Raw genomic sequence first — 24,944 nt, forward strand, 5'->3', positions numbered from 1 at the left:
ACTTGAAGAGAAAAGTATATAATATAAAAAAACATAATCTACACCTTTTGTTATAAAAACACCACGTACAACCCCGCCATTTAGATTAAACAAAATATTTAAGGCTTTCCTTCAAACACGCACCCATAAGACTGTGAAGATCATAGTTCGATAGCAAAATCCCAAGTATTAGCCAGTGGAATTTCCTTTTGCTTTAAAAAAAAGAGCCCAGCTTCATGGTCTGAATAACACAATTCCTCATTCTAAACCCTGCAGAGTGAAACGACTGGAGCAGAGGTTTTCAAGCTCAAGTAAACCCAGCAACTCCTTTAATGTGTAAAATGAAGGCGAGAGAAAACTGCAGCTCTGCAGTCGTGTCCATTTGCTGGATCTGTCCTGACAAAATGCTGCAGGAGGCCTGACATCTGTGTTCGGTTAGAGAAAAATACAGAACTTTCCAGCAGTAGGCTTTTTGGGTCAACGTCAGTGTTTTTTTTATTAAAATAAAACAGAAACATAAAAAACTTAAATAAAAAAAAAAATTGCTATGGCAACTAAGTAAAATAAGTAAAAATAAAACAAAAAAATTAAATAAAACTAATAAAAAGTCAAAAGCACATCAAAATTACTAAAACTTGAGCTAAAAGTAAAATAAACTCAAAATAAATTTAAAAAAACACTATATCAGTACATAAATAATAAATTAACACATCAGGCACATCAGTTTGTTAAAACTTAAGAGAACCGTCAGAACGTCTTAATTCAGATCCTACAACCACAGCTGTTAAATCTACCCTACTAACCTACTGTACTATAATTATTACCTTTCTTCCGCTGATGTAGTTTCATCCTCTTCCTCTCTGATAGTCTCCAGTTCAGTCTCCTCATCTTGCTTGTTTACACGGCCCAACGGCAGGCAGCTGCAAGAGGTACCCATTTTGGCTTTGGCTTTTGCATCTCTACGGCCCCTGCGTCTGGTGTTTCTCCGGTCTGCAAACTTTCTCATGTAGTGCGACTCGCATAGTTACATCTCAAACACACTTATGAATTCAGCGCGGGCTGGAGGGTTAAATACGACAAGTCAAACTGCGTCTGACTGAATGGTCCGGGTGACATACTGCAAAACATAAGCAGCCACTGTCCCCTCTCTCAATCCCTTCATTGTCTTTCCTCTGTCCTTTCCCCTCGTCAATGCTCTGTTTTTACACCCAGTCCCATTTGTTTCAACTAACACAAACAATGTGTTTTCGGCCTGTCATGGCTTTCATTTGTCATGGAAGATGTGACAGTACCGTGGCACTTTGTATCTGGTGCCTAGTTCTGTCTCAAAGGAAGTAACATACGGTGTCTGGACAATATGGATTGCTTGAGGCTACAATACAACAGTTGTAAGCAGCAAATCAGCACAGCTGGTCTCCTACGCTCCAGATTAGATCAGAATGTGGCTGAGAGCTGCCCTCTGGCAAGTTATTTAAACTGGACTCAGCGCTCGGCTACTCCGAGGTTGTGATTCATTTTGATTTCAGAATATGAATTGGATTTAGGAATCATAGAATGATGAAAGAAGTGTTAACCATGTGGCACCATCAAAACATTTTGTTTATCATCCCAAAGCATCAGAGACTGTCCAACTAAAGGAAAATGGGGGGGGGGGTGATGCTGATACTGATTATTACTAGGGCTGGACCAGAATATTCGATTATTCGAATATTCGTTCGGTGGGTTGGCATTCGATTTTAAATTTTGAGATTTGAATATTCGTTTTTTTCATACACCTTGCATCCCCCGCGAAACGGTTCTCATTCGGCTTAAATATGAATGAAGAAGATCAGACTGCTGCGCCACTAACACAGAGACAGGAAAAAAAAAAGAGAAAGAGAAATTGAGTAATATTTGAGAGACACTATAAAGTACAGTCGGGCCCACTTAAATGGTGGAAGAATAACAAGGGCTGTGACTGTCGCAATGACAACCGCGCCTCCGCATTTAAATGCACGCAGTAGGCTAAAGCTGACCGCAAAGCCGAAGCAAAAAAAAATTATCATGAATGTGTCGGGGGAAAAAGTAAGGACATATTTGAATTATTTATTAATAAACTAGTATTTGACACAAAGATGAAGTTGACAATCCTGACTCGCCATTTGCTCATGAACGCGCCTTTAATACCTAAATGCATATTTATGGATTAGGCCTATAGCTAATGAAAGAGTTTTGTTTTCGATTTGAATTATTTAAATTATTTTTTTCAAAGAGTATAGAAGTACCAAGAGGCGAAACTCTGTACTGATATGGGCAACAGTCTATAGATGGCGCTGCGGAGGCGTTGCCGCCATTTTGGACTGACACCTGCAAAAACTGTGTAGAAGATGCGAGCGAGCAAGTGGCTGAAACGTAAGGAGTGTGCTGCAATAAATTGCAGCAATTATCAATCCACCAGGCATGATTTTGCGTTTCACCGGTTTCCAAGTGATCCACAAAAGTAATAATAATAACAAGGGGAAATATTTTAACTATGAATTGATTTTACAGTACATATTAGGGATGCACCGATCCGAATCGGCCGATCATTTGCGCGTTTTGTCAGTAAAGCCGGTTCTGTAATCAGCGGTAAATGCCATCAGGTGCTTGATTTCACGTTGAGCCGTATATACTACACACAGCCGTTGTTTACCGACGAGCTGCGCACATTCACACTGATAATGAACATGGATTTGCGCAGCTCGTCGGTAAACAACGGCTGTGTGTAGAACCGGCTTTACTGACAAAACGCGCAAGCATGATCGGCCGATTCGGATCGGTGCATCCCTAGTACATATTAAATTGTTAGCAGGACAGCTTGACATTAATATCCGCCAACTCGCCAAATGCAGGTTGATTTCAGCTGTAGCGGGTAACACAGTCACTCCCACTTACCACTTTGGCGGGTTGAATTTTATATACAGTTAATACAGTTTTTTACAGATGCTAGGACACATTTCTCAATACTTAGGTCACTTTTGCAAAACTCTTCACACAATTCTCCAAACCGACTTTCAGCTTGGCAAAGCAGTTCATTTCAAAACACTTTATTCAGGTCTCAAATAAACTCATTCTTCCACAACACTAGCAAAGGTTGACAGCCGACAAACACACTTTGTCACCCACAAAACAATGACCTAAAAAACACTAACAACATGTAGCATTACACAGTGTTTTCTTGTGTAAAACAAGGACACATCTCTGTTCATAATAGCAATAAATATTGTTTATAACTGCAATATATGTTACTGGAATGAATCAGACATGATGCAGAATTTGGCAATATTTTATGTTGTTTATTTATTTTTATTTTTTTGCACTAGGTAATTCCAAAATACAAGAATTTGTATACACACCATCTACTGATACAGATACAATAGTAATGCTAATCTATAAAAAAATTCAACAGCAATAAAATATTACAATCTCTTACAGAATTTTCTCTCTCACATAAACACAAAATTGCTGCTGATAGTTTTAATCTTTTACTACCACTTCCACTTTATTTATCTTACTATTTACGGTTAATGTTAAATATGTGCACTTGATACAGTACAAAAATATTCTCTCTCTTAATCTCTTCTAACACAATTGCCGGTGGTGGTTTTGATCTCTGTTGCTTATTTGATTTTGATCTATTACTATTTTCAGTTCAGTGTTCACTTAACACATGACAAATTACAGAGACCTCACAATAGTTGGAGTCCTTGAGACAATGGTTGCTAGGTGTTCATATTTTGTGATAAATTTGAGTTTTTTTATGAATGTGTACCATTTCTTTATACATGTATTTTTTAATTTAAAAAAAATTACATTGTGAATAAATAAATTTGTGTGTCTGACTCTATCACTACCAAACATCGAATCTGGTTATTTCACTACATTAAGTTTTTAAAAATACAATAGAACATTTTTAGTAATTGTATCGGTTTACTTGGTAAACAGTAAGCAGTGTGAAACAGTCTAGTCAATTGGTGAAGGGGACCTGTCTATAATATTTAATTTAGATATAAATACATATATATACAAACTTTACATAGGTCACTGTAAGTTGGTCAAGCACGACTGGCTCGTATTTTTCTACGCCGTTTTGTGTAGGTGTCAGTCCAAAATGGCGGCAGCACAGTTATGTCATGGGCGGAACTGCTGCTATGGAGCGTTCTATTGAGTTTCGCCTCTTGGTACTTCTATAATCTTTGTTATTTTTTTACAGTTTCGGATGATATATTAGTCTTACCTTTATGAGCAAAAATGAAGTTTCACATAGCGCTGGCGCTTCCATGTTCTGCAAAGTGCGCTTCAGCTTTACTCTCCGCACAAACGATTGGATATGAGCCTAATATGAGCCTAATATGAGCCTTGGCAGCCATATCACCCTGTAGCCCAAGACTGGTCACCCACTGAAGCTAAGCAGGGTTGAGCCTGGTCAGTACCTGGATGGGAGACCTCCTGGGAAAACTAGGTTGCTGCTGGAAGAGATGCTAGTGAGGCCAGCAGGGGGTGCTCACCCTGTGGTCTGTGTGGGTCCTAGCACCCCAGTATAGTGACAGGGACACTATACTGCAAAAAAAAGCACCGTCCTTCGGATGAGACGTTAAACCGAGGTCCTGACTCTCTGTGGTCATTAAAAAATCCCAGGATGTCTTTCGAAAAGAGTAGAGGTGTGACCTTGGCATCCTGGCCAAATTTGCCCATTGGCCTCTGACCATCATGGCCTCTGAATCATCCCCATATTCTGATTGGCTTCATCACTCTGTCTCCTCTCCACCAGTAAGCTGGTGTGTGGTGGGCGTTCTGGCGCACTATGGCTGCCGTCGCATCATCCAGGTGGATGCTGCACACTGGTGGTGGATGAGGAGATACCCCTGACACTGTAAAGCGCTTTGAGTGTCTAGAAAAGCGCTATATAAATGTAACTAATTAAATTATTATTACTAATAGCACACTTTTTATCTAGGTTAAACGATTCAACTAATATTGTGATATGCTTTAAGTTTTTTATATCTATGGATTTTAATTGAAATTGTGATGACTTGGTCGTTACTGTAAAAAACAAAAACTTAAATTTAACAAATAAAAAGGGTTCCAAATATATTTCTAAATTAACTTTATAACCTAAATAAACGAAAATAAATGTAATCACTTTGCTATTAAAAACAGCAGCTGTGCAATGGGGAATAGAAAGAGAAAAAAGGCCGGTTCCAGTCGGACTCGGGCCAGTAATTCTGATAAGCTGTCGGAGAAGGTCCGGGCAAGGTTTTAGGAATTTTTGCAATGAATGTTTGTTTAATAGCCTATTTAACATTCTTATTTAGGCTAGTTTCATACTTAAATGTATTTATTTATTTGATTTATTTTAGCGTTTTGTAGGCTGCTTGTTCACTGTAGGAAGTGCTCAAATAAACACGCACGTTTGTTAATAATGTTTGAGCCTCATTTATTTTGGGTTTCAAAATAATATACATAGGCTATGTATTTTATATATAGGCTTATATACACAAACGTTATATATAATGTATATATATTTATTTATAAATAATTTAGATATAAATAATTTATTTATATATAAACACCGCGCCATTTTTTTGTTCTTCTTTTATGTAAATAGCCTAGTTTACGGTGTCAGTAATTACTGTGCTGCTAATTTCTGATTTAGGAGTGATTTGTTTGTTAAAAAATGTTAGGCTACCTTATTAAAAGTATTGCTCTTAACAGACCTGTGTTTTGTATCACTAGCGCAATGTCCGTTCATGAAGCATAAGCTCTGCCTGCGTGATGCACGCCGCATCCAACTAATGTTCTATTACAATTTATTAATTCTGAACCTGTTGTGTCCATATTGCACCAAAATGCAACACTGCACTCCCTTGGGTCCACAACAAAAATTGTTTGGATGAACCAAGGGCGTAGATTTGCTCTGGACATTGGTGGGGACCTATGACAACACCCCCTACCCCCCCACCCCAACTCTGTCCACGGAATGCATGTTTTTTTAATATGCTGCAAAATGCAAAATCACTTTACATTAATACTAGCAATGCTTCGATTGATATTAATCCACTCGAAATGCAATTCATTAAGTTAAATTAAGGAATAGTGTAATGTTAAAGGAATGTTTAATAACTGACAAAAAGATAGTTTAATAAAGATAAACAAGCCATTTAAACAGCAATCATTTTATTTCACTTTTTCTGAGTCTTATTGTGCAAATCTCGAATCAAATCATTAATGTTTGCCAAGTCAGTGAATGCATTTTTAAAACTATTTGTGCAAAGTGGTTTGTCTATTGGGGAACTGCAATAGACAATTGCATGGCAATATTAGTATGTAGCATACCAATTTCTTTCACAAGACTAATTTCTGACAAATAGTCGTCATTAGATTAGGAGAACTGACAGGGATCATATTTATACTTTTACATTTAGCTGTTTAATCTGCTGTTAGTTTTAAGCCGTATTCACAGACTATAGATTGCCCTGCTGTAATGAATGTGCGTCAAAGCTGTAAAAAAAAAAAAAAAAAAAAAAAAGCACTAGCATTAACGTTAACTGTTGTCGTTACTTTGATGGATTTTGATGGATTCACTAACGAACTTGAAGTGACTTACACTTTTCTTTCAAAAAAAAAACTCCTTATGTCCAGCTTCTTTTTTTTTTGCTGCCGCCATCCTCACATGTCACACAACACACCTACTTGCACGGGAAAAAAATCCATTGCATTTTTGGCGCTGCTTGTATCTGAACGCAGCCATAGCCTCTCACATGATAGCAAGGAAAGGCACACCCAATCAAAATGTTCATGTGTGTTTTGGGGGCGGGAGGACTCAAGGAGAGAACGTGATTTATCCCTTTCTGCGTGTCTAGGTTAATGTTGACAGCGCGATTTTTTTTTTTTTTTAAGTGGATTAAATTATTGGTGGGGACATTTCGATGGTCGGAGGATATTGGTGGGGACACATCCCCACCGTCCACCCTAAATTGTACGCCCCTGGGATGAACTGTTCTCGACAATAAAAATGCAAACAGAAAGACATACAGAGATACCTGCCTTTATTAGAGAGAAGAATATGTTCAGCCCCTCCCATCGAAGCTTCGAATATTTGTAGATGATTACTACCGAAACTTTGAAGCTCAAAAAATGGTATTCGGACCAGCCCTAATTATTACAGATTAAGTGGACCAATAACAGATATTTAGAACCGATATATACACTACCAGTCAAAAGTTTTTGAACAGTAGGATTTTTAATGCTTTTTAAAAAAAAGTCCCTTCTGTTCACCAGGCATTTATTTGACTCAAAGTACAGCAAAAACAGTAACATTTTTTAAATATTTTTACTAATATTAAAAAAAACGGTTTTCTATCTGAATACATTTTAAAATGCAATTTATTCCTGTGATTTCAAAGCTAATTTTTTTACCACCATTACTCTAGTCAATATGATCCTTCAGAAATCATTTTAATATTCTGATTTGCTGATATTCAGGATTTATCTGAAATAAAAATCTTTATCTTCACATTTAAACAATTTAATATATATAATTTCTATATAATATATAATTTCTCCCCCCCTCCAAAAAAAAAATTATACTAACTCCAGTCTTTTCAATGGCATGTTACAAAAGCTTTTTATCATAAAAATGCTAATCTTTGGATCTTTCTATACATCAAAAAAAAAAAATTACTCAACTGTTTAAATATTGATAATAATAATAATAATAATAATAATAATAATAATAATAATAATAATAATAATAATAATAATAATAATAATAATAATTATTATTATTATTATTATTATTATTATTATTACTACTATTATTATTATTATTATTATTAACATTTCTTAAATAGCAAATCAGCATATTACTGAAGGATCACGTGACACTAAAGACTGGAGTAATGATGCTGAAAATTCAGCTTTGATCACATGAATAAACTACATTTTAAAATATATTAAAATAGAAAACAGTTAAATAGTAAAAATATGTCAATTTTACTGTTTTTGCTGTACTTTGGCTTAAATAAATGCAGGCTTGGTGAGCAGAAGACACTTCTTTAAAAAAAATATTAACATTCTCACTGTTCAAAAACTTTTGAATGGTAGTGTATGTCTGTGTAAAAATGTGTTTTAAAATTAACGTTAAAATTAAGAATAACAAAGGCTCAGAGGAAAAAAAAACAAAAAAAAAAAACTTTCTTTAAATGCTTTTAAATTATTTTATCAGCAAATCGGTTTTGAAAATGACCGATACCGATAACCGTAAAAAATGCTTAACATCGGTGCTGATAATCGCCTAGGCTTATAATCGGTCAACCCCTAGTCTAAATACACATGCATATACATTTATATTTAGAGTAAAATCATGTTATAAATACACTACCATTCAGATTTAGTTTTTATTTAATTTTAAATCAATTTTTATTTAATTAATGTATTTATTTATTTTTATTGTGCTTTTTTAAATACAGAAATATCATGTTTTTCACAAAAAACATCAAGCAGCACAATGGTTTTCAACATTAATCATAAGAAATGTTTTTGGAACCCTAAATCCGCATATTGAAAATAGTTCTTTAAATTGTAATATTTCACAATGTTGCTATATTTACGATCAAATAAATGCTGAATTGAGTAAAGTTCTCTAGAAGTTCTCTAATCAGACAAAAGTAATGATGTAAATAATTACGTGTATATATATATATATAAATATTACATATATTTTATGTTGAAAAATTTTCTAACAACAGTAACAACAACAGCACGGATAAAAATAATATAGAATCTTTTAATTTAATCAATAATAAAAATTCTAAAATTCTTCTGGGAGAAACCTTTTTAAAAACATCTTCTAAAATATTTAAGTAAAACGGTTTAAAATTCTACTACAATGTTTTACACTCATAAAATTCTTACACAAGTCACAAACTTGTTTCTCCTCCCCTTTCAGTAAATATGAATGAGTGAGTCTTAAATGTCCAATTTGACATCTTGTATATACAACCTGGTCATATATTTTCAAAACAGTAAATCACTTATTTCATTTACTACTGGATTTGTTAAACTACTGAAATTCCTCAATTTGTGGGAGTCCTGTTGAATACATTTATCTTCCTGTCATTCTGATTCCAATTCCAATTCAGTATCCTGTGAAACATGGCCAATTCAATTGTAATTCCTGCTCATGAATAGAAAGGAAGCCAATTCTTATATCTGGCCAAACCCTGGCCTGCTCAAGACAATCAGTCATGCCTGGATTCATAAGCAGACCCCCCGCTGTTGCTGGTGAGATACAAACAACACGATTTCCACAAGATAAATGATTCATCCTGCAGGTAGTTCAAAAGGAGCATTTCTCTTTTTTTCTCCTGAGCAGTTCGGTCCACTGCGGCTCCACTGCGCACAGCCCCCACCGCAACAGGAAAACATTAAGCAGTCCCGTCACAGCGAAAGGCTCCTGCCTTGCTGAAAAACGCAGCATAATCACTTTATCCCCTATTCTCTTCAGAGAAAGAGGGTAAGGGGGAGAGAGAAAGAGAGAGAGAGGTAATACTGGCACAAACATGCTGTCTCATAATGCGTATCATGCGTATGCTGAGAAACATCTGAGGGATCAAACAGAACTAGTGAACAAGTCAAGGCACCTCGGATTTCAAATCAGTCTAACTCAAGAGAACATCTGCTACTGAGTAAGCATCCATCCTATCTAAACATTATGGAACGAAACAGCTGACTGAGATAAGCCACTGCACCTATAATATTTGCAATACTTTCCTTTCGCTGCAATATTTTGTCTGACGTACTATGACAAAGCACAACCACTGTTTGGCACTGAGGCTGACTACAAAAGTGAGTCAATCACATGTAGGGCTTACACAAAGGAAACAAACAGTTCAATGGAGCAGATGTCAAGTAAAGGTCACACACATTCATAGTATTCCTGATATGGCCTAAAAGAGTCTAACTATGTACAGATGCTGGTTAAACTAATGATTAAAATTCCTTAATTTACAAGTATTTATCAGACTGTTTCAGCTTTCTGTAAACACTCATGAGGGCATTATTTGTAAAGAGATAACATCATCAGAAAAAGTAGACTGAGGTTGAAAGAGGTTAGAAATAGATTTTTAAAGTCTATGAACTATGAAAAAATTAAAGAAAGAAATTAAAGTCACCATTAAAATCAAAATTGACTATCCTTTTTGTGAAATATTACAGTGTTTATTATAAATGTGACCCTGGACCACAAAACCAGTCATAAGGGTGAATTTTATTAAATTGAGATTTATACGTTACCTTAAAGCTTTATGTTTTATTGGGATAGGACAATATTTGGTCGAGATACAACTATTTAAAAAAAATGGAATCTGAGGGTGCAAAAAAATCTAAATTAGCAATGCATATTACTAATCGAAAATTAAGTTATATATATATATATATATATATATATATATTAGTAGGAAATATCTTTATGGAACATGACCTTTACTTAATATTCTAATGATTTTTGGCATAAAAGAAAAATCGATCATTTTGACCCATACAATGTATTTTGGGCTATTGCTGCAAATATACCCATGCTACTTATAATTGATTTTATGGTCCAGGGTCACAAATGATTCATCTGTATGCTACATTGTTTTAGTTTTATGTCTTTGTAATCTTTAATCAAAAACATTAACTTCCCCTGGCCCTCACAACAACATCTCTTCTCTGATGACATGCGAACTGGCACAAGGACGAGACAACAGTCCCTTCCCTCCAGCAACCTGTGACTCACATGAGATCACCGAAATTAGCAACTGACAATAATCCAATGATCAAATCAATATTAAGTCCCACTCTATATTTGTTCTCATTCAAGAAGCTGTTTCACTTGAAGAACATCATAATAGAGAAGACGGACGCAATTTCCGCAATTACTGCTCTATCAGATCAGATCTTCAAAAACAACTGACGTCAGAAATTCATAACATTAACAAATAGCTGCCCACATTTATATAAACAGCACTTATTCTATGGATGGTCCACTAGTCATGGGCCCTCTAAAATCCGCTCTACTTTTTCCCAAATTCCATTTTATTTTTTTTCCCAAATTCATTTTTTTTCCATTTTAATTAAACAAACATTACATTTTAAAGCCCTATGGAATACGTTTTATTTTGTTACATTTTAATAATCAAAAGCATCTTTAATTAATTGATTTTATTAGTATTTACATTTTTTTGGTAAATAAATTCTGGTAAATAATTTTTCCGGTAAATTTTCCTTAAAAATAATGTTCAATAATAATAATAATTGTATTAGTAGTAGCAGTACTAGTACTATCAAAGGAGTAGTTCACTTACGGAACAAAAATTTACAGATAAGGTACTCACCTTGTTGTCATCCAAGATGTTCATGCCCTTCTTTCTTTAGTCATAAAAAAATTTTTTTTTTTTTTTAGGAAAACATTTCAGGAATTTTCTCCATATAGAGGACTTCAATGGTGCCCGCAAGTTTGAACGTCCAAAATGCAGTTTCAATAAAGCTTCTAATCAATCCCAGCTGAGGAATAAGGGTCTTATCTAGCGAAACGTCCATTTACTAAAATAATAATAATAATAATAATAATAATAATTTATATACTTTTTCATCTCAAATGCTCATCTTCTCTAGCTCTGCCATGCGCATGCGTACTCTGTGTAATCTGGGTCAATACAGTTAGGGTATGTCGAAAAACTCCCACATAATTTTCTCATCCAACTTTAAAATCGTCCCACATCACTGTTTTGCCTTTTTTTTGTAAAGGGCGTTTGACGACCTTTGCATGTTCACTTTGTAAACACTGGGTCGGTAATTCCGCAGTAATGTAGAATAATTTTAAAGTTGGAGGAGAAAATGAAATTGGAATTTTGTGTATTTTGTGTATTGACCCAGATTACACAGAGTACGCATGCGCATGGCAGAGCTAGACAAGACAAGCATTCGAGAGTAAAAATTATATACATTTTTATTTTTATTTTAGAAAACGGATCATTTAGAGCCCTTTGAAGCTGCATTGAAACTTCACTTTGGATGTTCAAACTCGAGGCCACCATTGAAGTCCACAACATGGAGATAAATCCTAAAATGTTTTCCTTAAAAAACATAATTTCTTTATGACTGAAGAAAGGAAGGCATAAACACTTTTTTCCATTTTTTTTTTAATGAACACAAGGGTGAGTAGTACATTATCTATTTTTGTTCTGGAAGTGAACTACTCCTTTAAGTAATATATTTCTGTCACAGTTTCAAGTTAAACCAAACTTTTGATGGGTTGCTGTGAAGACTTTTATGATGATAGTTTTTCTGAAAAGAAACGGTAAAATGCTCATGAGGTGACTTTCAGAGTAGTTCTAGTCAAGTCAAAAGTCAAAGTCAACTTTACTGTCAATTCTGCCACATGTACAGGACATACAGAGAATTGAAATTGCGTTACTAGAGACGATGTTCATGTTTTCATGTACTCATATATTGAAACGGCAGAGACTGAAAACACCACCAGCAACACATGCGCTTCAGTATGTGTGTAGTAAACGAATCCGCTCAACTGCGCCAATCATTCACACAGACACAAGCAGAAAATACAGGATTCATATTTAAATAGTCTTTTTGTGGCCTAATATTCAGACACTAGTCCATATCTCATTTTGATTTAAGTGTACGGACCTACTTTTGATTTATCAAAAATCTAGAAAAATCCATGACATTCTGTGTTTTTGTCCATTTTTATGACTGGATTCTGTGATTCCATCTGCGTTTCCCACATCATGGAAATCATAGGGCCCTACTTGTCAGCTTGCCGGTTTGCGAGGTTGGGTAGTATCTAGATTTCAGCAATGAATAAGACGCAGCAAGAACGCATCTTATCTGAACTGAAAGAAAAAAAAGTTACATTGGGGTCAGGTTAAACTGAAAACAGCCTAATTATACAGGGCATCATTAAGGCAGGATAGTAATAAAACTGAAACTAGCTTTTGCACTGAAACGGTTTTGTAAATTTTCCCCTAAATAATATCCATTCTCAATAGTCCAATCTTAAGCTTAATTTATTAACTCTGAACTGTGAAGAAACTCAGGATGTCTTGAACCATCCTAATAGGTCTCTAGGTTGAAATGAACACAATGTCTAGAGTAAAGAATGAAATTAATATCCAAAACATGACAGCTCACCTTAAAAACACTTACCGGTAGTTGTAGCCTGTTCTAAGAGTGAGTGTATCTCCGCTATATTTCAAAGTGATGTGACAGAAGGTAATGTAGCATGACTCTACACCATCAGAAAATAAAAAGTCAAAAGGTCATTTGCAGGATGAGTGAGCTTTGCCTCTGAAATAAAGGTATGGGACTGCTTAAAAACACATCTGCACAGGAACAGTGATGCGTGGAGGGGGATTGCTGGTTTGGCACAAATGCTGCTCCACTGACATTGCTGGGAGATGGTGCCTATAGGGAAATCCATCCTCTTTAATCAACATTTAAAGTGTTTTGCCTCCACTCTACTGAAACACATCATGGTTAATTAACTGATGGCGTCCTAAGAACTGCAGGAGACTAAACCAATAGTGGGGGGTGGGATCAACCCACCGTGAGTGATTCTGAAGAGAAAGGGCAATTGAGGTAAAAATACCAAAACTGAAATTCTACATTTTTTCCCAAGAGTTCCGACTGTGGGAGTGTCGGAGAGCTGGTGTTTGGGAATCTGATTCTCTGTAGGCGGTCAATTTAGGGCTACAGTCTCATGGAAATACAACACTTCCACTGCAGCTCCAGTGGGATGTAAACCCAAATGACAAAAAGGATATTGTCCCAATAGGACACCATTGTGTTGAAGTGCCTTTGGGGAGATATAGAATTGCACAAATTCAGTACAGACTGACTTCTCTGAGTATCCATTGGCTTTTTGGGGTGGAAAAACTGGGAAATCCACATTGCACAAGGAAAACACAGTTTTCCAATCCACTGGTGCATTTCACACATGCTAATGCATGTTTACATGTTTCTAAAGTAAATTAAATAAAAATCTCAAATAGTCAGAAGCTCATATCGGCAGACACTCACTTAAGTGTTAATGCATATACTACCATATCCAAATGTTTGGGGTGTATAGATTTATAGATATAAGATTTCTTAAATGTTTTTTCAAAAAGTCTCTTATGCTCACCAAAGTTGTTTTCCATCTTAGATTTCAAAAATGTTGACTATTTTCAGGATTATTTTAATAGACAGTTCAAAAGAACAGCATTTATTTAAAATATAACTCTTTTGAAACATTGTAAATTTATTTACTGTGACTTTTAATCAGTTTCTGTAATCTGCCTTTACACAAATAGTAAAAAAAAAAAAAACTACTGACCCCAAACTTTTGAAAAGTAGTGTATATTCTCGAGAGGAGGCTATATTCTTCCTGCAACAGGGCTCATGTAAATGAGTTCGATTTTACTACGAACGCTCACACTCAACAGTCCCGCCATTGTTTTGCCTCCTCTTATTTCCAAAAACCTGCTGCACAAGCAGCGGCTGTTGTCACGGCAGCGACATGCAGACTTGGCCTGAGCTCAGGCTGTTGGATGAGCAGTGAAGTGAAAGAAGGGGGTCTGAAGTGGGGGGGGGGACTTCTCAAACAGAGTCAACATGGACCTTACCATCACCATATTTAATTTGATGTGAATAAAACAGTTTGTTCAATAGTTGGTAATGTTTCGAAGCATTGCAAATACACCTTCCCAAAAACATTTCAGTAGACAACCAACCATAGAAGTGAAAATCCAACAATTTCAGCTAGGATACTCCAGATAGCCTAAGAAACTTGTTGTGAGAGAAAATATTAAACTAAAATATGCAATTACTGGCACAAGAAGCTTTCAATCCCAGAGCAAACTTGTATTAATATTCTATTTTGCTTCTGCTACAGTAAACACAGTTTCTCATGGGTCTGTCAAGAGTTGTGCTAGACCAAGGGTCGGCAACCTTTTGGGCATGACGTGCCATTTAAAATTTTCTGGTTAACCACTGTGCCACTAACACTTTTCTAAAGTATCTTTATTTTATTGTTTAAAGACTTATTTAACAGATTTACAATGTGACCCTACTAAACACCACTGTGTGTGTGAGACAAGGCCAATTGTGGATTAAAACAGTTCAGTTTAATGACCATTCTATATTAATGCGCTGCTTTAATTGACATACAAATACACACTCCACTCGCACACAGAGATCACGCACTGAACAAACACAGAAACATTTAGAAACACAGAAACTTTTATTAATTGATGCTGAATCAGTACTAGGGCTGGGTGATATGGACAAAAACATCATCAGTAATTTTTTCCATATCAGTCGATATCGATAATTATCATGATAAATATCAAATTTGTACTTTTTTGTCTCTTAGAAATACACATTTGATAGTAGCTTGAGTTAGGATGCATATATAGATTTATGTTTACTATGAAAATCAGTAATATCGGTAAAAATTGTAGCAACCTCATTTTTATATGGTGAAATTATTCTGACTATTTTTTTTTTTTTGGAAATTAACCATTAGTCTTCCATAGTACCATACATTTAGATCCTGATAATCAGAGTTAAAACCACAAATATAGCACCTCAATACCATGGTAAAAATGTAATATGATTTCTATATATTTGTATTAAAAACATTAATCTAAATACATTTAGTATAAATGCATAAACACGATTCACAAAAGAAATACTGCAATTATATTCCATTACTCCTCCTTCAAAGCATTTAATACGTCAACATTAATAATAATACAATTTTAAACGAATATCCACATTTCTGACACAATACTATGGTGCAGTTAGTGCTACTACAGTAAATCTATGATGATGTAAATGATGGCAATTTGTAGATTAAAAGCCTTCTGACTGTATTGTTGCACATAGTGTCTCTCCTGTTTGTCAGCGCTGTATCATCTGGCTATAAACCAAGTTATTTGTGTTTTTTAATTTTTAATTTAATTCAAGCACTTCACACTTGATCTCACAGCACTGTTTAGTGGCTGCATGACAGAGACTTATCAGCATGTGAACGCATCTGCTTCGTAGACTGTAAAAAAGATGGACAACACATCTCCATTTCCTTTCACTACAGGAAAGTGAAGCCAAAACATCTCAGTATGGCCAACAAACACCTTTCTCCCGATCTCTCAAAATGGCCATGTTTGAGAAAAAAAGTCAAGTAGTTTGCATTACTGGATATAACTGTCAGACATTTAACATTTCTATCATAAAAGAGTTCACTTATTTGCGTCATCCATCTAACCTTGCTCTCTTTCATCGTTAAATTGACACTTTGCACTGGAATTTGCGCTCTACTTCTGTGAACGGTAAACCCCGCCTATTTTGATTTGATTGGCCATCTCAATTATTTTGACATTGACGAGCACTATTCTGACGCATTAAACGTGAGCGCCTCGTACGCGCAGCAGTCACACAAATTATTTGCCAGAGCCACGCGCATCTGTAGACTAGTGCAAATTAATTATCACACTTTAATAGCATTTATAGCTCCTAACAGGCTGTGCGACTATGAGGAATGATTACCTCAAAATGTACATCAGTATGCAGTTTTTCCTATTGCTTGCATGCCAGTGATTATCCCTCTATGTGCCAATGTTGGCATATGTGCAATAGGTTTCTGACCACTGTCTGCCCAGAAAATTCAGCCACCTTCACAATTACATAGTCTAAGTAAGCATATCAGCACTACTTAACAACTTGTATCATCAGCTTTTTAATCATTATTCTTTCAATCTGGCAACTGAATTTTACTCAGGTCCTCCTCTGCAAACACATTAAAGTGTTAGAAGGTCACGCAAGTATTTTGCATTAAGGACCCTACTTGCACTGGATCCCAACTGGAATGCCACCTTTTCGTGGATGCTTGTACAACAGTTAGTGGGAGCTAGAGATTATGGTCTATAAAGTTTTAAATATGGTTATTTTTCTTTAAAAAAGGCATCGATTTGCTTCAGAAGGCCTTTATTAGCCCAATGAAACTGTGTGGAGTTAATTTTATGATTAATTTATGCACTTTTATTGGACTTCATCAATCCAACTTTATCTTAAACCCCATTTACTGCCATTATAAAGCTTGAAAGAGCCAGGACATTTTTAGTATAACTCTGAATGTGAAAGAAAAAAACCTAGGATGGCTTGAGGGTGAGTAAATCATGGGGTAATTTACATTTTTGGCTGAACTACACTTTAACATGAACTAACATGTATTTGTATTAACTAACGTTAATAGATTAGTACAAATACTGTAACAATTGTTACAATAATGTTAGTTAATCCATAAGCCAAAAGGATAGTTCACCCAAAAATTAAAATTCGGTCATTAATTACTCACCCTCATGTCGTTCCAAACCTGTAAGGCCTTTGTTTATCTTCTGAACACAAATTAAGATATTTATGATGAAATCCGAGAGCTTTCTGACCCTGCATAGACAGCAACAAAACTACCACGTTCAAGGCCCAGAAACACAGTATGGACATCGTTAAAATTGTCCATGTCACATCAGTGGTTCAACCTTAACTTTATGAAGCTATGAGAATACTTTTTGTGCACAAGGAAACTTTTTGCACACATGAAGTATTTTCGTAGCCTCTTAAAATTGTATTTCTGGGCCTTGAATGTGATAGTTGCATCACTGTCTATGCAGGGACAGAAAAAATATATTAATTTGTTGTTTTCTCCTATGAAGCAGGACTATAAATCACAAAAGAGCAGCGTGGACATTCTTCAAAACACCTCCTTTTGTTTTGCACAAAAGAGTTCAGAATGATTAGTTTGAGCAAATGAAGTCAGAACTTTAATTTATAGGTTATGCCAAACTGCTAACACAATTTCAACAATAATTCAGGAGGTCAAAAACCTCAGGACATTCCTCCAACCTTCAAGAGCCCATCACCATAGTTACAACTGACGCAATCAAGAGAATGCTGTAATACTGCCAATTTTCATTCATAAGCCAAAGGACTACACAACACTTTAACTCTAGGATATCACAGTATGCACTACAGTTAACACCTGTGTCCCCTGACTGTAGTAAAGACTCTCCTAGGTGTGAACCTGCCAATATGAGGCCTTGGTAGGATGAAGGACAGACACTCACTCTGATAAACAACAACGACCCTCGAACCCTTCTGAAAAGCTGCTGAAGCGAGACAGATGTAGAGTTGAAAGGACATCTCTGCACATGCACTATTCCTCACACGTCTGGTCGTCCAGGCTAGAGCAGAGGCCTGCTGAGACCTCCTGCCATTCACTTCATCTGATGCACCAATGCAGGCTACAGAGATGAATCACCTTGACTCTTTATGACTCAGCCTTCTTCTGATGTGCACCGAGTTCAATAAAGCATCCCTCATGCTCAGCTGACCTTTGAGGACCTTTCAGAGATCATTTGTCCTGAGTCACAACCTTCTAATACAGTCATATAGGTCATTCTACAAAACAGGTGCATGTGTTCCTCATATATGTACTGTACATTGCAATGAAAAATATACAAAAATAATGCAGCATTTCTTGAAAAAAGTTGATCATTGATCAAATACAATAAAATACAGTAAAACAATATCTACTGTAATTCAACAATATTACACACTAGGGCTGGGTAAAAAAAAACATTTCTTGGTTTTAATCGATTCTCATTTTTACAGAACAATATTGATTCTTAAATCTCAAGAATCGATTAGCCTGTTTTCATTTAATGAACGGAACATTGTAGCGCACCTCGCATCCAATAAATTGCAATAAGCTTTGTGCTTTGTTACTTTTGATATGAAACAAAGTCTCAGATTTTACAGTATTATATATTACAGTATTCAAACAATAAATGCTTTTTTGGCACTGTCTAATGTGGAGTGACAGATCGTTGTAGCAGCACATGAACCGATCATCTCTTCCTCTTTAACCAATTACATCACAAAATAAACATGAATAAACTTCCAAAGGTATATTTAAAAAAAAAAAAAAAAAAAAAAAAAAAAACGTACAACTTACCGAAATCAGTGTCACATAATGTCACGTTTACCTCAGAAAAAAACATATTTGGTGACCATAAGTTTGTTAGTCAGCTAGACTGAACTCTACAGAGGAGCTTTTTGATATTTTACAGCATTAGTTGAGAGATTTTTTTTCCTTTAGAAAATTTGGCATGTACTTTACCTGAAAATATCCAAAATATTTGATATCAAATCAGAAATCAAATTGTGAAATGTGTGTCAAAACTTAAAAATTATGTAAGAGATATAAAGATGAAAAAGAGAGACACTACTTAAAGAGTAAGGTATATAAGATTAAATAGAAAAAAAACAAGGGTTGTTGTATATAATTACATTCCAACACATCTATTAATATGAGGTTGCAAAATATTAACACTAACAGAATGTTAAAATCTGCTTAAAATTTACTTGAAAATACCATATGTGACCTTGGACCACAAAACCAGTCTTAAGTAGCACAGGTATATTTGTAGCAATAGCCAAAAATACATTGTATGGGTCTAAATTATTTTTATGCAAAAATCATTAAGATATTAAGTAAAGATCATGTTCCATGAAGATATTTTGTAAACTTAATTTTTGATTAGAAATATGCATTGCTAAGAACTTAATTTGGGCAACTTTAAAGGTGATTTTCTCAATATTTGGATTTTTTTTGCAACCTCAGATTCCAGATTTTCAAATAGTTGTATCTTGGTACAATCAAATATTGTCCTATCCTAACAAACCATATATCGATGGAATATTCTTGATGTATAAATCTTAATTTTAAAAAATTTACCCTTATGACGTTTTGTAGTCCAGAGTCACATATCAGACTGGAAAAGGCACCTGTTTTATAAAATAATCTCTTTTAAAGGTCAACTCAGGATCCACCTTCAGTCTCTTGCATACAGTGATGGAGAGCATGTGCCTCTGTATTGGCAGCGACATCTAAAAATGAGTGGGAACATCTGAGATACCTCCATTCATATCACTTAATTAGATGAATGCTGGATGGGTACAGACACAGAGTAAATCCATTAGCTATACGTTTTATGGGACTTATTAAATGTTTGGCATAATTCAAGCCTGCAGTATATCAAATATAATTTAGATAATAATCCAGTATGCCGGATACAGCGCAGTCCCTCATGAACTACAAAAATAATAATCACATCAGCGGAAATGATGGTCTCTGAGAGTGCCTAATGTAACCTAAGCGTGCTGTGTCTCAAGGACAGTCAAAGCATCACTCTCTCCCTATTGCCTACTTCTCCATATTTAACAACATTCAGTACTCTATTTGCAGTCTATAGCCATTAACATTGATTTATAAAATTGCAAGAGGATAAAAGAAAAAAATATATTTTTCTCATAGAGTTTGAATTGAGGGAAAGCACACACAGCCACTTACAGCTGCTGGTCTTGACACAAATGGTGCATGCTAAATTCTTTGGCATAAGTGAGCCAAATAACCACAGACAGTAAGCAATGCAATTTAAACCACAAAATGAACCGATTAGAGGGCTGGAAGGCACTCGCCATACCTAAAAAGGCAGAAATAGAAAACTATGCACCCCTTTCTATTTTAGAATTCTTCAACTAAAATAACAATCAGCTCCCTTTTCTTGCCTGTTAACACAAAATGACACAAAGACAAAGACAATGTCTAGCAGGATCAAAACAGGAACCGTAATGTCATTTAGCCCACAAATAAGTGCATTACTTTACAGTCTTGACATTTCAGCTCTCTAAGGCCTCTGAGCCCCACTGTTCAGTATTTGACCGTGCCCAGACGCAGCACAATGAGTCCCTTCACATGGCCCACAATAAAACTGTCAGCAATAACACATTTCTAAAATCATTTTCTTTGACCTTTAAAACACCCCCTCGCACTATAGCGGCTTTGACGAGATGCAGTTTTCTGGTCAGACACCAGTGGAGCATTGAACTAACAAATAAACAGCTTTTATGGGAAAGTGGTGCTATTTAGATGCAAAGCAGAGAGCAAGACACTAATGCATTCTGGATTGCATGGGCCACGTTGGTGGCGCTTTGAGATAACTGGGTGATGGAAGTGATAGGTAGATCTGTCAGATGCAGCGACTGCCTGATATTTTGGCATCTGTGTGCGATGAGACTTACGCTGGATGAGTAATATAGAGGAACGATCACAAAGCAATATAAAAAAGCGCCATCCAAAAGGACAATCCTCAACAGCCCTGTTCTGTCACTGTAGGATTGTGCACTTTATATTTACTCTGGTGAATGAATTCAAAGGCTCTCCAAAGCTAATACTGAAAATAAGCCACAAGTAAACATTCTTTTGACTGCAATCCTGCAGCAAGTCATTGCATGGCTCTTTACAATTCAGACAAATCCATAAGGGGAAAATCTTATCTAGTAGCTTCACATGGTCTCTCATTTGCTTCTGCTGCCCCAATTAGTTTGCTAATATCGCATTGTGCGGCGTAAAGTGCAATCCCAATCGGTTGTTTACTGGCAGTTGTCACGTTGATTTCTCTATTTAATTAAACAAGCCAGAGCATGCAAATGATTTATTGCAGTACTGTAAACAAACTAATCATTTGTCATTTGTACAGTATATCTCAGATGGAACAGGTCATACAATGAATGAAGGACGGTGAATGACTAGATACATTGGCTATGATGATGGCGCGGTCTGGTTGTGGTTTCCACATTAGCGGAGCCGAATGGGTAAAGTGACTTTGGAGAGCAAAGCCACCATGAATTGGCTGTGTGATCGCACCATACATCTCTGTCATTCCACGGGCATATGGGCATATGCACGTACACACGTACAGACAGGGTACAACATCCGCTAAACGGGGAAGGTTAAGGTCCTGCACATTGCTGTACATGAGAAGAATATTAATGTGAAAATCCATCCAGTCTTGCTGGGCAATGCCCTTTACTTCCTGCATTAAGTGGGCACAGAGATAGGTAATAGGCTGCATGGGTGATTGTAAACAGTAGTGAGGCCTCTATAATTAACTAGCATTGCTGCAAAGACAACGGTGAAAGATTCTGCTACCTGTCACAGTTAGGCACTCATCTTATCAACTATAATCTAATGTCATCCAAGTAAACGAGACAGGTAAAGATATAAAACAACTGCAGTGCTGATACAAGCAATTGTGATATTGACTCAAATCTTAAATTCCACCAAACTATATTTTATCTAAGGTTAAAAAAAATTATGTTAAATTAATAAAATGTTTAAATAATGTGATACTGAAATATTTCTCATATTTCAACTCGAATACACTCCATTTCAGAGGAAAGACTGAAAATAGAATCTAATGGTTCCAAGGGAAATCATCTTTCAGAGCATGAGCTGGTTCATTAATACAAACGTATTTATTACAATTGCACCGAATTATCTTGGGAAATATTAAAACTGCAATGATTATGACATCTAATTGCAGGCAGGATATTGCATATTTGCCTATATTTTTGTACTATTCATGCTACCAGTTCACAAAAGCATGTAGAACAACTTTGTTTAAAAACTAATCACACCTGAAAGAAAGAATACAATGTCAAGATCTACATAAAAAAAACGTCATTGACAGGCTGTGCCAAGCCACAAATTCTGTCATTTTCAGACAATATAGGTAACGTATACAGCAGCACTGACCATGCACAGCCCCCGCAGCACTCCAATACTCTCACGCTTATTCGCACCAATTTTATGGGATTGCATCCTGCCTAAGCCTGCCACTGTCATTGAAAATGATTAGTGTCCCAGAAGCTAATTTTTTCAAGGCAGCTCCCTAAGCAGTACTCTCCCTGCTACAGTCTACTTCATCTCACTTCTGCTGCTCACTATCTGCCCATGAGTCTCCTCACCTGCTGAACATGGTGGAGATGGATGCTGACTGGATTCACTCATTAATGGATGTGCAGAGATAGACAGAGAGATAGACTAGATTTTTTTTTAAGAATAATGAACAATTATAACTATCCTTTGTGTAATATTACCTTGGTATTAAATTACTAAAATATAGTTAACTGCTGAGAGACTGACAATCTGAGGCAATGACAATAAATTTGACATATTTGCCTCTACTGATCACCATAATCGCTATATTTTTTTTTCTTGTTTGAAAAGTTGTGAAAATGCTACTGAATATATGTGTGCATGTGTGTGTGTGTGTGTGTGTGTGTGTGTGTGTGTGTGTGTGTGTGTGTGTGTGGAGCAAATCAGAATGCAAAAATCATATTTGTGACCCTGGACCACAAAACCAGTCATAAGGGTCAGTTTTGGGAAATTGAAATTTATACATCATCTGAAAGCTGAATAAATCAAATCTTCCATTGATGTAGTGTTAGGACAGGACAATATTTGGCCAAGATACAACTATTTGAAATTCTAGAATCTGAGGGTGCAAAAAAAAAAAATCAAAATACAGAGAAAATCACCTTTAAAGTTGCCCAAATGTAGTTCTTAGCAATACATATTACAAATCAAAAATTAAGTTTTGATATATTTACGGTAGGACATTTACAAAATATGTTCATGGAACATGATCTTTACTTAATATCCTAATGATTTTTGGCATAAAAGAAAAATCTATAATTTTGACCCATACAATGTATTTTTGACTATTGCTACAAATATACCTGTGCTACTTAAGAACATTAAACTAAGACCATGATTTACCATTTAATGAAGGCTTCTGCTTCTGAGACATCCAGAAATGTGAAAAGATCTAGATGGATGGATGGATGGATGGACAGATAGGCAGATATGTGGATGGATATAAATATATGTCACACTGCTGAATAAATAAAAGACAATCAGATGGATCACTGGAACTACAAGACAATTAACTGGACAAACCAATGGACAAACAGACTGATAGCTGGAAATCAATTGTCTGATGTCACTGCCTCACATATTCTACACTGAAGAGCAAATAGCCAGTAAACATTCAACAAAACCTCTGACTAGATTTAGTTATCGGTCTTTTCTTGACTCGTGAAGGTACGAGCAGACCGCGGACAGTGATCACTGCGAAAGGCGGGAGTGAGTGAGCGCTCGTTGGGGAGGGCTTTGCAGTTGCACTCGCATCCTCACGGTCTCACAAGGACAAAACAGAAATTTACTATCGCTTACTTTATGAAGTAGCTGGCGCCTTCCTCGGTGAAGCCCTCTTCCCATCCCCGCGGTAAATCTAAGGGGAGAGAAATATTTGTACAAAAACTCCATTAAGTTTTTAATGAAACAGAAAGTAGCCCACCATCAATTATGCAGAGGACGTGTTTCCACTGGTCACTTTAAACACACTTACCGCAGTATCCGACTAAAGCATGCAAAGTTTAGACTAGCAAGCGTGGTTTATTACCCTACCTGATCGTATCATGTGTCCTGAGTTGACAGGTTCACCCGTGCGGGGATGGAGCCAAGTAGTGCCGCGAGTTTTGTCGCTGGAAAACAGAAACACCTGTTACGAGATCCATCGGAAAAGGTGCGGATTCACCAGAAGCACAATGAAATGCAACGACTGTGATTAAACCCTTCATAGGCTGCTTACTTGATGAAAAAGACCCTGCCATCCCTACACACTCCGTAGGACCAGTGCTCAGGTAGTGTGTCCCGCCCGAGCGGAGCCGCCATGATCCCGGTTTAAAGTGAGAGCTGCGCCGCAGAGTTTCCAGGGAATCGGACAGTCCGATAATCACCACTAGGGCTGCACTGCCGTTAAAGGGGCAGGCCAAACTTGGAGAAAGTCTTTGTCCCAGTTATAAGCCGACAAAAAAGAAAGAGGGCATCATTAATCAGGCGGGATGTTGATGCTGGGACTGGAAGTGCACAGATGTCGTCGACGAATTTCTACCTTTTATTAAAGCAAAGCCAAGAGTAACTTCATGCGTGTATTCAT

At 36.2% G+C, this 24,944-nt stretch overlaps 1 protein-coding gene across 1 annotated transcript in view; it reads right to left on the bottom strand.

The window, feature by feature from the left end:
- Positions 1-24,696, bottom strand: part of plekha7b (pleckstrin homology domain containing, family A member 7b) — a 139,720-nt gene extending 115,024 nt beyond the window's left edge. Inside the window, exons 1-3 of the mRNA XM_073836627.1 lie at positions 24,597-24,696; positions 24,413-24,489; positions 24,179-24,236 (exon numbers count right to left, since the gene is read on the bottom strand). Coding sequence (XP_073692728.1) covers positions 24,179-24,236; positions 24,413-24,489; positions 24,597-24,679 — 218 coding nt within the window. The 5' untranslated portion in view covers positions 24,680-24,696. The remainder of the gene's footprint in view (positions 1-24,178; positions 24,237-24,412; positions 24,490-24,596) is intronic.
- Positions 24,697-24,944: the final 248 nt, after the last annotated feature.

The sequence above is a fragment of the Garra rufa genome, chromosome 3, assembly GCF_049309525.1.
Source record: "Garra rufa chromosome 3, GarRuf1.0, whole genome shotgun sequence".
Taxonomy (NCBI): Eukaryota; Metazoa; Chordata; class Actinopteri; order Cypriniformes; family Cyprinidae; genus Garra; species Garra rufa.